The 13,238-nt window shown below is 41.8% G+C and overlaps 2 protein-coding genes across 12 annotated transcripts in view; one reads left to right on the top strand and one right to left on the bottom strand.

Moving 5' to 3' along the window:
- The window catches only part of LOC116850861 (neuroligin-1-like), a 299,291-nt gene that overhangs the window by 225,170 nt on the left and 60,883 nt on the right, over nucleotides 1-13,238 (top strand). The window contains exon 1 of one of the 11 annotated variants that reach the window (XM_032829632.1): nucleotides 3,714-3,738. The exons of the other annotated variants lie outside the window; for them this stretch is intronic. The gene's annotated coding sequence lies outside the window, so the exon portion shown is untranslated. Of the gene's footprint in view, nucleotides 1-3,713; nucleotides 3,739-13,238 lie in introns of those variants that run through there. 11 annotated transcript variants of the gene reach the window in all.
- Nucleotides 275-3,529, bottom strand: LOC116850862 (AP-1 complex subunit mu-1). Its single transcript, XM_032829634.1, has 2 exons — nucleotides 3,374-3,529; nucleotides 275-2,978 (listed from the first exon to the last, which is right to left on the bottom strand). The coding sequence occupies exon 2, from the start codon at nucleotides 2,965-2,967 to the stop codon at nucleotides 1,699-1,701; it is 1,269 nt and encodes a 422-aa protein (XP_032685525.1). The 5' UTR covers nucleotides 2,968-2,978; nucleotides 3,374-3,529; the 3' UTR covers nucleotides 275-1,698.

The following is a 13,238-nucleotide window of genomic DNA, read 5'->3' as shown; positions in this document are numbered from 1 at the left end:
TCTCTCTCTCTCTCTCTCTCTCTCTCTCTCTCTCTCTCTCTCTCTCTCTCTCCTTCCCTCCCCCCTCTCTCTCTCTCTCGTGGAATATTTATAGTTTTCTCATTTTTTTCCTCTCGCGCACCTATGCCGTTCTTGATACGGCGCAGCGCAACGAGGCAATCCTAAATTTCCCGAGGAATAGGAACGTTCTTACGAGAGGACGGAAAACCGATATTATTACAGTTAGAGTGGAAACTAATGGACGTGGTGGGAATCGATCGATTGACTCAAGGAGTCTCTCCATACGATTTCTATTAAAAACTTCACATATCTCCATCATCTCTTACATTAATATCGTAGCGATGTACAGTACTATTAATGCAATCGATAATCATAATGCTGATATACACAATAATAATAATCCTTATCGATATAATACTATTTAGTGTCTATACTTACATACACGATATATATATATATATATATATATATATATATATATATATATATATATATATATATATATATCAAACATTCTCGTCCGTAAGCTCGTCCGTCGCCTTGCCAAAGATATATGCTATCAAATGACTCCAAAAGTATTCATATGATCTTGTTATAAGCTGGACGAGGATTTTTCCTTTTTTTTATCAGCAGTTGTCGCATTACTATGTTTAAAAATTTGGGAGATATACGCATGTGTAGAAAGTTCGATATCGAATTTGAATATGATTTGAATTAAGTACTCTCACGCGCGCACGCCTCGAATCGATGATATTATGTTCGCCAAGAATCTCTCATTCGCGACACTTTGACCCGTCCTACAGCAATGTTAAAACCACGGATCACTTAATGAATCTTTTAAAAAAACCAATCGAGACAAAAAGGAAAGAGTAAGGTAACGGTTCTAATTATGAGTCACTCAAGGTTAGAGTGACCTACAGTCGTTTATATAAATTTGTCGATCGAACATTAAAATGAACTGTTGATACTAATATAAGCAGCTAATATCGTAGTTTTAAAACCAAATTATTAGACTCTAAAGTAGTTTATTCTAAATCATGAGAAAATAATTAAAAGTATTTTTTTATGTGCAAGTCCCAATTATGAGTCAATATACTACGTTCCCAATTATGAGTCAATATACTACGTTCCCAATTATGAGTCAATATATTCTATAATAATATCCGAATTTACATCGACAATGTGCATATATTTACATTGTTTCAGTCTCTATATAGAATATCGGTATATATAACACAACCTACTAGCAGTTTCATAAATGTTAGAATCGATAACAGAATCAACTAACATCCTAAATTTCTTTTCTCAAATATTAAAAATGTCTGTGAATGTGATCTTAGAACGTAATTGTTAAAAGAACTAGGAATACAAAAAAGTGGTTTCTGTGTCTTCATTATAATGTGTATTTGCTTAATGCATTACTAAGCCAAGTTTAACCCGAAATTGGAACTCGACCCATAATTGGGACTGTTACCTTAGTTAACCAAGAGCCGGTCGTGCCTCTACGTCACGTCTCCGCGTCTTCTTACGGTCCATCGCGTCGCGGTAAACCGCGAGAAGAAAGGACAATGCGTTGCGCAATTGCCGGCCCTAAATACCTCGGGAACACGCACACATTATGTGCACCAACTAGTCCTCGCATTCGAGTGCAACGAAGATGCCGGAGTGATGATCGTTAACCGCATCGGTGTCGAGTAGCTAATTCGTCCGCAGCTGATAGTCACCGTTCTGAGTGATGTAGCGCACCCAAGGTAGCGCCTGGTAGCCACTCTTCTCAATGATTTTGAGGTAGCGCACCTGAATGCCCGAGGTGGTGAAGTATGGAATTTCAAACTTCACTTGTATGGGCGGCTTACCCTCGACATCCTCGCCCACGACCGACGGTAGACCAAAGTGCGCTCGCATCAGGTACTCTTTGCCTCCCGGGAAAGACTTGATGATCCAAGTGATGGCGCTCTGCTCCGGTGAATATTTGACGCTGCCGATCGTGGTCTTGAATTTGGGCGAGTCGGCGTCGTTCGGCACCGGTATCACGATCTCCACGTTGTTGGCGGTGGAGCGTCGCTTGAATTGCGACCTCGCCTTTATCATGTACTCGACGCGGCTGTGAGCGTGCCGCTCGATCACCGACTCGATCCAGATCAGGGGCTTGACGTGCGTATTGAGCCGATACGACATCAGCTCGAACTCGCCGTCTGGTGGGATAAACGAGATCGTGCGGTCGTTCTCGAAGCGCGACAGCCTCACACACTGGTGGAACTTGACGTCTTCCAGCTCTACAGATTTGGACTTGCCGCGTCCAGTCGACTCGAACAAGACCTTGTCATTGAGGCCCAACCTGAGTTCCGGCATTCCCGACAGGTAGACCCTCATCTTTATGGCACCTACAATCTCAGAGCTCAAGACGTTGCCGTTGGCATTCGCCAACAGGTTTACCGACTCTATCACGTCGAGGAAGACCTCGTTCTTGCGATATTTGATGCCTTCTGACCGCCATGAGACAGCGTTGGTCACAGCCATTGGAATTCTAGGTTGAATTTCTAGTTTGTGGCCTTCCTGGGTGATGTACTCTTGCAGAATCTTGCTGTCAGTGGTCTGAGGATAACCAAAGTCCAGCAACTCATCCAGGAGTTCGTAGATGACGACAAAGTTGTCTCTTATACTCTCTTCCTCCAACTCTTTGAAATATTCCTGCATTACATGCACTACTTTGTGCAGGAATACAAATACCAAGGATATGTTGGCATTCTTCTTTGTGGTGGACACAATATACAGGTTGTTATACTTTATGTATGCGTATGTGCATTCTGGAGTCTGTATGATGGGCGTAAGATTGCCCTCTTCTTCGCGCTCCATCACCAATGGCATGAATTTTTCTATGACACCAGTCTCGATGTCGCCACGGTAATTGCGTGAGATCAACACCTTGCCCTTCACGTCCAAAATGTATATCGCCGACGTTGACATCTTGTCTCAGTCTGCAAAGCAAACAAGAGAAGAGGTTAGAGGTGCTCTGCTGGTGTCCTCAAATTCGCTTAAACAAACACGAGCGATGATATGCAGCATTTTCTCTGTACAAACTTATTGCAAAAACTGCGATTATCGCTGTCGGAATACCGCAAAGATCGAGCAAGCTAGTTTGCTTGAGAGCGTATAGGTTAGGTTCGCCGGAGTGACAGTTTCACGACAAAATGTAGAAAAATTCACGAGTTCACAGAAGTAGTAGCATGCATTTCATTCAAAAAGAAGAGTCTCGTCACTCGAAGGTCAAAGCAGAAATAGATAATATGATGAAATGTCAGTTTGACATCTCACCGTGTCGAAATGCTAGCACGAAATAATTAGGAGATCCCGAAGGCGCTTGGATATTCACCTTTGGCGAACGATGGCAACGAATGAATCCTACAGGATTGGCTTCGACCCGTTTTACATTTAGAGTCGCGATTTTCCTCGAGATCGAAACGACAAAATCGAGCGACAAAAAACTGACCCAACGTCTCGCGCTGCTGGACTGCCACTGTGGAGCGTCACGAAGTTACCCGTGACTCGCCACGTCTCGCGCATGCGTTAGCGACTAACTTCACGCGACATATCGACCGCGACGCTGCGCGTGCCGTTCGAACGTCGTACAATCGAGACGCGCGTCGATGCCTTGTAGTTTTCAGTCGAGTGCGCGAAATGATCGAGTGATTGTTTAGTTCTACCGGAAGAATCATGCAAAGCGACAATGAAACCTTAGTTCGTTTCCATTAGTCGGAGCTAAGTTGGAAAATTCAACTATATATTCGAATTCGTTTTGTGGCGGACCAAGCATTTCGCGTTCACCGTGTTCGAAGTGACTCGTTTTTTGGCTCCTGTGCTATCGCAGCGGTCATATCGACTAATGACGTTAGATGACGTTAAGAGGGAAACGCGCGCCTAAAATTCTTGCAGAATTTTTATCTTGAAATAAAAGGTTATGTCGATGAAATGACATCTGTGACCGACTGAGCACGTTTACAAAATATTCGAATATTTTCTTTCACTCTAACGATCAATAAGTTGCCGTAAAACGTGACAAAATCGTGAGGGAAGGTAGGCTGAGGAGAAAAGTTGCATGTCACGTCGATCTTACGATAATTTATTGATTGCTAAAACAACAGGAAAGTTTGCAGAACATTTTGTAAATGTATTCGGTCGACCCCAAGGGTCATTTTATGGATGTCTCTTTATTTCAGCGTATTCCGCAAGAATTTCCAGCGTGCTTTCGACAAGCCATCAAGAGTCATCGAGAGTTCCGCGGCGAGACACCTGGAGTCTTAAATCGAAATTCCATCTCGGGAATCTGTATTCAAAGTTTTTTATACATAGAACAAAGAAATTCTACCTCTTTCTCTTTAATTAACTTAATTCCCGGCGAGTGAGAGGACGGGAGAATATCTAAGAAGAAGGAGACGCCGATAAGACCACGCTCCGTTCCTTGTCTCTTAATCCGGACTTATTCGAGCGAGTACAAATATTTCTAAAATCGCGCTTAATACAGCGGAGGTAAATCCGTACTAAGGCATTTTAATCTGTACTCCGTGTTTCACGAAACATTAAATCCTACTTGAAACCGTTTCGTAGGAAGCGCGCTGTATCCCCGGCGAAGAGAATGAGAAGTAGAGAAAGAAAGAGGGAGAAAGAGAGAGAGAAGGAGAGAGTAGCGCCTTCCGACATTAAGATTCTATACAACTAGAAGTCATTTAATCTCGGCGGGAGATTTCAGCGCCGGCCACTTCGCGAACGGGGGAAAACGATAGCGCTGCAGGATATACCGTCGAGTTTGAAAACACGGGAAATAAAGACGCGGCTGTTGCAAGGCAAATTCGGCGAGCGGGAATCGCGCGCTTTTATATTCGAAGTGAGCTTTCTAGATCTCATTGCTCGACATTTAAATAACATCCATCGGTAAAGGCTGCGAAAAGGCAGAATTGTACATTCGACCGAATATATTCGGGCGTGGCAGCGTATCTCTCTTTTCTTCTTTTTCCCCTTTTCTCTCGAACGAGTGAGCGCGACGAATTCGAGAATTCCAAGAGTCAAATATCACTGGTGGAAAAACCATTGTTTGAGCTTCACACCTATCCTCGTATTAATAATCATCTTACTTGAAATTTGCATCAAGTGTGATATTCAAATTTGAATTTAAAAAGTTAGTTTTTCCGTGGAATCGCGACATAATGTCATATAATTGAACTGAAAATGTCAGGTGATTTGATTTTAAATAAAAATTTATTATTATTGATATTGTGAATAAACGGGAAGAAAAAAATTCCTTTCAAAAACTTAATACAGAAATTATCACATGCGTTTAACAGCAAAATTTGAATTCAGAGAGTTAGTTTTTCCAATCGTTAGTTTTCCAGTCCAATAGTTCAATCGCGACATAATGTCATGTCGTATTATAGTTTAACTGAAAATTTCTGGTGATTCCTGTCTGATTTTAAATAAAAATTTACTATTATTGATATTGTGAATAAACGGGAAGAAAAAGAAATTCCTTTCAAAAACTTAATACAGAAATTATCACATGTGTTTAACAGCAATTACAAAGAAAAGTTAATACATCCAAAGAGAAAAGTAATTGGTTGCATCATACGATGATGCACGTGACGTTGTATTTGTAATGATTGTGTCTGATATAGTTCGACCTCTAAAATTCGCATCTAATTCCAAAATTAAATCCGAGTGTCTCACTGGGGACAGCTTTCAGATGCCGGCTATCAGCACAGATTTGAATGATCACACTGCATTGCGAAATCTTGAATTAATCGCGGATGTCTTTTGAGTGACAAAGAGGAGCTCGACGCGACGCCATCGATTTTCCGAGCGTTGCGGCCTGAATATGCCGATAGACGCGACGGTATCGTCGCATTAAACCGACTGCAAATACACGTCGACGGTGATTGCCGGCTTACAGATTCTGTCGAAATAAAACGCACCGCGCGAGAAACGTCGACACGCGCGACACGTTGCACCTCGCGCTCGTTCGCGCGTCGCCAGAGCGAGAGAAAGAGAAAGAAACAGAGAGAGAGAGAAAGCTATAAGTTGCAGCAGCTTCATAAACTATCGACACTTACCAATCTCCTTTTTCCCGCCGGCGGTATATAACGCGATATTACGAAAAGTAAATCGCGCGAAAGGGAAATTGCAAATAAAAGCGCGCACGCGCGACGACGACGTATTATTCACGTACCGCGTGATCGACATGTCGATTTGTTGCGTATTTTAATTGAACATTCCGCGGCGTTGCTTCACGCGCTCACGCGGCAGCGTTAAAACGCGATTTGAGCCCGGCGTAAAAGCCTCCGGCCTCGTCTAACCGATTTAACGTTTATAACGGGCATCAAAAGGCGCGCTTCCGGCCGCCGTTCGAAAATCACCGCTGTACTCGCTCAGCTATTCACAAGCGGCCGGTCCAACCGTGTTATCTGCGGTCAGCGTGACGTATCCATTAGGTACCTCGATCGCGCTTATTTTCGCCCGCACCGATACGACCCGGCCTGGGTCCTAAACGCACTGCTATAGCTCGACGCTGGAAAACGCCCGTTGCGATCGCGTCCCGGTCCTCTCTCTCTCTCTCTCTCTCTCTCTCTCTCTCTCTCTCTCTCTCTTTTTTTCTTTTTTACCGAACGAACAATCGCCGCGCCAATCGTTCGCGCGACTTGTCCGGGATTTTCATGACGTTCGAATATCGCCCTTACGCGAAAGCCTGACCAACATTGCGCGCGATAACTGCGCGATAATTGCGGGAGAAAATATAATCTCATCCTTGGCGAAATCCTCTGAGTCTCAGTTTACATATATGTTTACATATATGTTTTTCCAAAATTTTCTCTTTGGAGCATCCACACTTTCGGTACGTAACAAGCTGCAGAATTTTTGGCATTTAGGCAATTAAGCAAATTTTGCCAATTAGGAAAATTTTACATTAATTGATAGCTTGAAATTTTACCTTCAAAATTTGTTTTTCATTTTCGTCACATATTGAGCAATACTCCCATTTATTTCTGCACGTAGTTTCATTACATTAAAAGGATTTGTAACTCTGTACGACCAATGCGACGTAAAGTTTGTAGAAAAATGTCAGTATACCGTCGGTAAAGTTTTCAACTTCAGCATCCTCTTAAAAATGTTCTTAGAACCCCCCTTGATTTTAGGGGAATCCTCTTGAAGTCATATATATTCGAGCAAACTCCTCTGGGATTCGGAGAATTCCATTAAGGATAAGATCACTTTTTTCCGGATGTAGCATTTTACAACTAAGAGAATTTTTCTTCTTTTCTTTTAGCAAATGCGAATTAAGATACGAGAAATAAAACCATCGCTTGCACGCAGGTGTCAGAATTTCCCGGGGGAAAAATATATTTCTCGCACGTGCGCGCGTGCGTGATTAATACATTTTCGCTACCGTTGAAAAAACTTTATTCTCTTAATGACTGCAGTCATTCACCTCGATAAAATACATTTCACCGAACACTTCGCGTGCAGTGAATATATGAAACGCGAGAAATGCGATTTGCACAGCAGCAAAAGTAGAATTTTTTTCCGTCCTCCCTCTCCCCTGCCCTCCATTCGCATTGTCGACAGGGTGGTTTTGGCCCTGCTGTTATCCCAGAGAGCAATGAAATTTTATTCCGGGGGCAGTTTTTTCCTCGGAGGCGCGGCGGATGAATGTAAAATCGCGGCGATCGAGGGTTCGCGTCGACGTAATTTATATTGCAAAAAATCGCGATGATAATTCTGGATTTTTAAACGAGGACCGCGGGACCGGTTGAATATACACGGGAAAAACAATTCTGTTGATGCAACCGAATTTTTGGTTGCTCAGGGATCAGACGAAAACTCGGCTGTAGGAACAAAAAAATTCCTTTATGAAACTTCTGTATAAGTCAATTGTTCTTAATTGCCTCAACCGAGTTCTAATATCGTTGAATGTTCAGACGAATATTTTCGGTTGCGACAACAGAATATTAGTTTTCATAACAGAGATATCGCTTCTGACCACCTAATTTTCAGTTTATTCCTATTTGGTTGCACCAACTGAAATTTTTTTTGCGTGTAGTGTACCCCGTCCTAGTAAATACATTAACCGGACGATGAGCAGCGATGGCGGCGGTGGCGTCGGCGGTGGTGGTGGCGGCCTACGCCATGTGATCAAGTTCTCCGGTTGTTTTAGCATAAAATATTGATCAGATACGGATCGTATGGCGCGCCGATCGTCCAGATGTGTTTGCTCGACAAACATTGCCCGGTATTTAGGAAAACAGGCTTGGCCGGCACACGAGTGTCCCCCGCGAATCCCCGACTTCCTATTTTCAATTGAATTTCAACCCGCCGCTGCCAGCACCGCCATCATCCCGGCGCGCGAAGCGGCTTCTGATAAATATTTCATGCCGATCCCTGGACAGCGCGCATAACGTCACCGCGAATATTATCGCACGCGAATATCGCCCCTCCATCCCTCCCCGCGATATCTCCCGCGCGAAATGCATTATTTGTCGATACTTGTAAAATCGGCCGGAACAACAATCAGAGCGTTTCCGAATTAATCCGTATCGGCGGCAGAGATATTTTCCCGATGCTGATACCAATGATCATATGTGAATGATAACGACATTGTAATGCGAATAATAAGGATATCATCGTGTTAAAAAGATCACGTCGAAACATATCACATCAATACGCTTACGTGTCACACCCGAAAAAATATATAATCTCTGCTTCAGCGCGGTAGAATATTTCCTTAAAGGGAAATATTCTAACGCGCAAAAAAGAATTGCAGTTGCAAGACGCTATTATCTATTGGTGCCGTTCTAGGCGAAAACTTTCACGGGAAAAGTATCTCCCTTCTGATGAAGTGGGCTATCAATCGGAAATCTACCACAGAGAGAATTCTATGGTAAAAAGTACTGTGGGATTTTGCCACCGGGGAAGGGATCGACACCACGCAGTGATTCACTGCTCTTTCATTTCGTACGTGCTACTTATATATTTTGCAGGAACAGAAATGTACTATTAAAACGTACCATTTCTGTTATGTTTCCAGCGAAATTTACTGTGCTCGTTGGTAAGGTGTCCTTATCTTACTAACAGTCTATTTCTGGAAACTGCTAAGAACACACGAAAATTGAGAGACATTTCTACGAAAAGAAATATTCCCCTTACGTGTGTTATTATTCTAGCTTTTTTCCTCTTTTGAATTAAAAGAAATATGTTCACTTGAAGCAGAATAGCCCCTTAGTAGAAGGAATTTTTATTGAAAATAAAGCTTGTAACCGTGGATGAAAGACGAAATTCCTTCAACTTTAAGAATATTGTGCTTAGAATATTTTCCTTTCTAAAAGAATCTTCTCGAGGCCATATATAAGAGGATTCCGCGCTAAAGATGAGATTACATATATCCTTTTAAGTGCATGTAAATCATATAAAATTAATATTTATAACCATAATTATCGTTTATCATAATTGTCAGGTACTCGCTTATTTCTACAATGCATAAAGAGATAATATTTCGACGCTTTTTTGCTTGTTTATGATTCCCTGTTACTTATATGTATGCTTTTGTTTTAACTATTTGTGTACACTCACAATTACATTGATGCTATACCATTCACTAGATTGATAATTACTAGAAAATTTCAACCACCCGTGTCCGTTTCTAGCTGATTGTTTTTCATGACTGTTGATTCATCAGACAAACGGGAATATGTCAAAACAGAAGTGACATTTTGACAGCTTGACATTTCTTACATATGTATTTTTATCAGAAGGTTATCCGCTCACGTGTAACGCGCAATCAGTAGAAGAAGAGTAAGAATAAGAAGAAGAGTAAGAAATTAAAAGTAAATAAAAAATATTTTTAAAATAAAAATAATAAATAAAGTAAAAAATATTTTTTTTACTTAAAATATTTTTTTCTAATATAGTAAAGTAGAATGTTTATTAATATTCTGAAGCGTTTATCAAATAACGAATAGTTTTAGAGAAAATAGCGTGAAAATATTAAAATAAAATATTAACACGAAAAACTGCCAAAATGTCACTTCTATTTTGACACTTTCCCGCTTGTCGGATGAATCAACAATCATGAAAAACGATCAGCTAGAAACGGACATGGCTGGTCAAAACTTTCTAATGACTATCGGTCTGGTGAATAGTATAGCATCAATGCAACTGAGTGAACATTCACCTAACCACAGTTGCACTACTCTTCCCGCTTAAATTCAAACGTTTGAATTTTGAAATTACTTATTTTCGCTATTTTTCTACTACTGGTCTCTTCTCGCGCTGTCATTGTGTAACTGAAAGGCTATCCCGTCAATAAACGATGGTCGTGACTACGATAAAACCGATGTTACTTCTATCACTAGCAGAACGGCACCATTCGGGCGCGCAGTATCAAATATTTACATCGTAATCGTAATATTATTTAGACATTACTCGAGTGTACATCTCAGGCAGAAAGACGGCGAGTTCTCGATACCGGCGGTTAAACAACGTTTCCTCTTTCGAGGAACTAACAGCACTCCCGGACTGTGAATTAATCATGAGCTTGGAAATCATTCGTCGCGCACGGCTTATGCATCCGGCGGAGTGCCGACCGGGCGAATATTTACCGGAGCACGATCGGGCTGCGCTGAATCGCGTACTGTTTGCGGCAAATTCCACGGAAGATTCCATTGTAATTGAACGAGGCTGACTCGATTATAAAGTCAAATCATCGGCAGGTGGAGATAGAAGGAGTTCTTCTCTCCGTGAGCGAATGCGTTTCTCTCGCTTCATCTTCGCAACTCACCCCCTGCGCGTTCGTCCCTCTTTTTCGCTCGTCGCTGTGGCGCGCGACCACCGCTGAATCGAGGTGCAGACAATGACGGCGTCGTCTCGAGAGCCTCCTCATACCGCATCCAATCCGCAAAAGGTACCAAGGAGATCGTTCCATGGAACCTAGGAGGCTCCCTGAGCCCGCGCCAGCGAATTAAAAAGAAATTCGACAAAAATCTATCTCTTTCTTTCTCTCTCTCTCCGTCTACGGAAAAAACAGAATCACTGCCATGAAATTTTCAACTGGGAGAAATGTCAGCTTTAATTTATTGCGAAAACTGAAATAATACGCTGGCAGAGATAGCGCAGTAACGGAGGCGCTCTCTCATAACTCAACGTTATAATTCAACTATAATAATAAAAAGAAAAAAGAGAGAGAGAAAGAGAAAGGCAACGAAAGGAGGACGGAAAGACGGTCGGAAACTTTCGTCGCACATCTATTCCGAGATTAACCTATTTCGAGGACGCCTCGTCGTAAAGCCGAATGCTCCGCAAAAATTCCGGATGCAATTTCCACGCGCCGTAAAACTGATTCCCCATGCCTCGGTCGCGCCTCCTTTGCCGCGCGCTACACTTTCTACGGACGATTAATGGATATTAATTCTGTTTTGCGTAACTATGCTGGTAGATTGATCCGGGAAAACGATCAGTGGCTCAAAGCCTGAGGGGCGAAGCCTGACGCCAAACAGAGCTCCGCCGATGTCGATATTCCTCTCGCTCGATTCGCGCTCGCGCGCGCGGATGAAACGTCAAACCGAAGATAAAGTGGTGCAGTACGTACAAGGTTGGGGGAGAGGTCGGCCGCGCGCAGTTATATTACACGTCTATTCCTAGAGCCGCTCTCCTCCGGGAACGGGCGAGCTATATCGAGAGGAGGAAGAGGTACCGGCGGAGGAGGGAAAGTTAGAGCCGCCCGGGGGATCGGTACGACCGATAATTGAGGCTTGAATTAAATTAGCCCCGGTTCCATTCCAAAACGACTGAAAGTCTCGCGCGTTACTACGCGATAACCGAATTGACCCACGTCGGCCGATCTAATCGCGATTATCGATCACACACCGCTCTTACGCCGAGATTTCATTAGGATCGATATCGCTCTGTCGGTTAAATCGGTTAGGCAAGATGCATAATGGATTAAGCAATCGCACGTGGGCTCCATAGCGATCGAGGCTCCCTTTGACTCCCGACTCGCCTGATTCTCTCTCTCTCTCTCCCCTTTCTCTTCTTCTCCAAAATTTCCCTCGCGTGTTTACAATTGATAATTCTTATCATCGAGTACGGTGATAAAGATGATTCGGCACAGAGAACAGTGAGTGAATGAGGTGAGTGAGTAAGGCCCGTTGTCAACGATTGTAACTCGAACTTATCTCATGTGTCATTTCACAAGGAAACCTACAGAAGTGTCCGCCTCCGATTTTTATGAACTTGTAATATGTTGTACTTTAGATCAAAATAAAATACGTTTTTTATTATATGTACCCTTTCGCAAGTTTAGGAAGTGAAATACCCCTTTGAAGAAAATCAGTTTTTTTCATTCGAAGGGAATATAACGAAAACTATAAGAGATAGAAAAAATATTTTGAATAAAAGTTGAATAGTTTGAAGAATACTTTACAGAAATTAATTTAATAATTATAATTAGAAGAAGTGGTGGGGGAAATATTAACAAAAAATATTTCTTTTTTCAAATAATTTCTGTAAAGTACTCTTCAAACTTATTCAACTTTTATTCAAAATACTTTTTTCTATCTCTTATAGTTTTCGTCATATTTCCTTTGAATGAAAAAAAACCGATTTTCTCAAAGGAGTATTTCACCCCCTAAACTTGCGAAAGGGCACATATAATAAAAAACACATCTGTTATTTTAATTTAAAGTACAACATATTACAAGTTCATGAAAATCGGAGACGGACACTTGCGTAGGTTTCCTCGTCAGACGCGTATTAATAGTTATTACTTGAAATTTATCCCAAGTGAGATATTTAGATTTTTATTCAGAGTTAGATCCAAGTTTTTCTCAGTTGAATTATAATACATGTAACATTTATATCTATAATCGTAACTTGCCCCTTTTAAATAAAGAAGAATATGTGAGGCAGAATGCCTTCTTACGCAAGATTTGTACCGTAACAAAAAACGGAATACCTCTAGTTTCAAAAGTATCGTTAGATACTTAGAATATTTAGACTTAGAATACTTTTTTTTTACTTTTAGAAAAATCCTCTTGTAGAAAGCCATATAGAATATCGACAATGGATCGATAAATCGACAAGGATGCGATTATATTTCTTTAGAGGGTAGTTGAAACGTGTCTCAAGTAACTATTGATACTGACTTGAGAGAATAAGTGAGTAGTACCTACTAATGTCTCTCTTCCCCCCCCCCCCCCCCC

This window comes from Odontomachus brunneus, unplaced genomic scaffold (genome assembly GCF_010583005.1).
Source record: "Odontomachus brunneus isolate Ranch 3 - 2012 unplaced genomic scaffold, Obru_v1 Obru_scaffold_157, whole genome shotgun sequence".
In the NCBI taxonomy this organism is placed as follows: Eukaryota; Metazoa; Arthropoda; class Insecta; order Hymenoptera; family Formicidae; genus Odontomachus; species Odontomachus brunneus.
Note: the sequence above shows the minus strand (reverse complement) of the source record. Positions and strands in the feature narration are given on the sequence as shown.

Bases quoted from the DNA above. Each gene is read 5' to 3' on its own strand.
- LOC116850862 (XM_032829634.1), bottom strand. From the start codon at position 2,967: ATGTCAACGTCGGCGATATACATTTTGGACGTGAAGGGCAAGGTGTTG.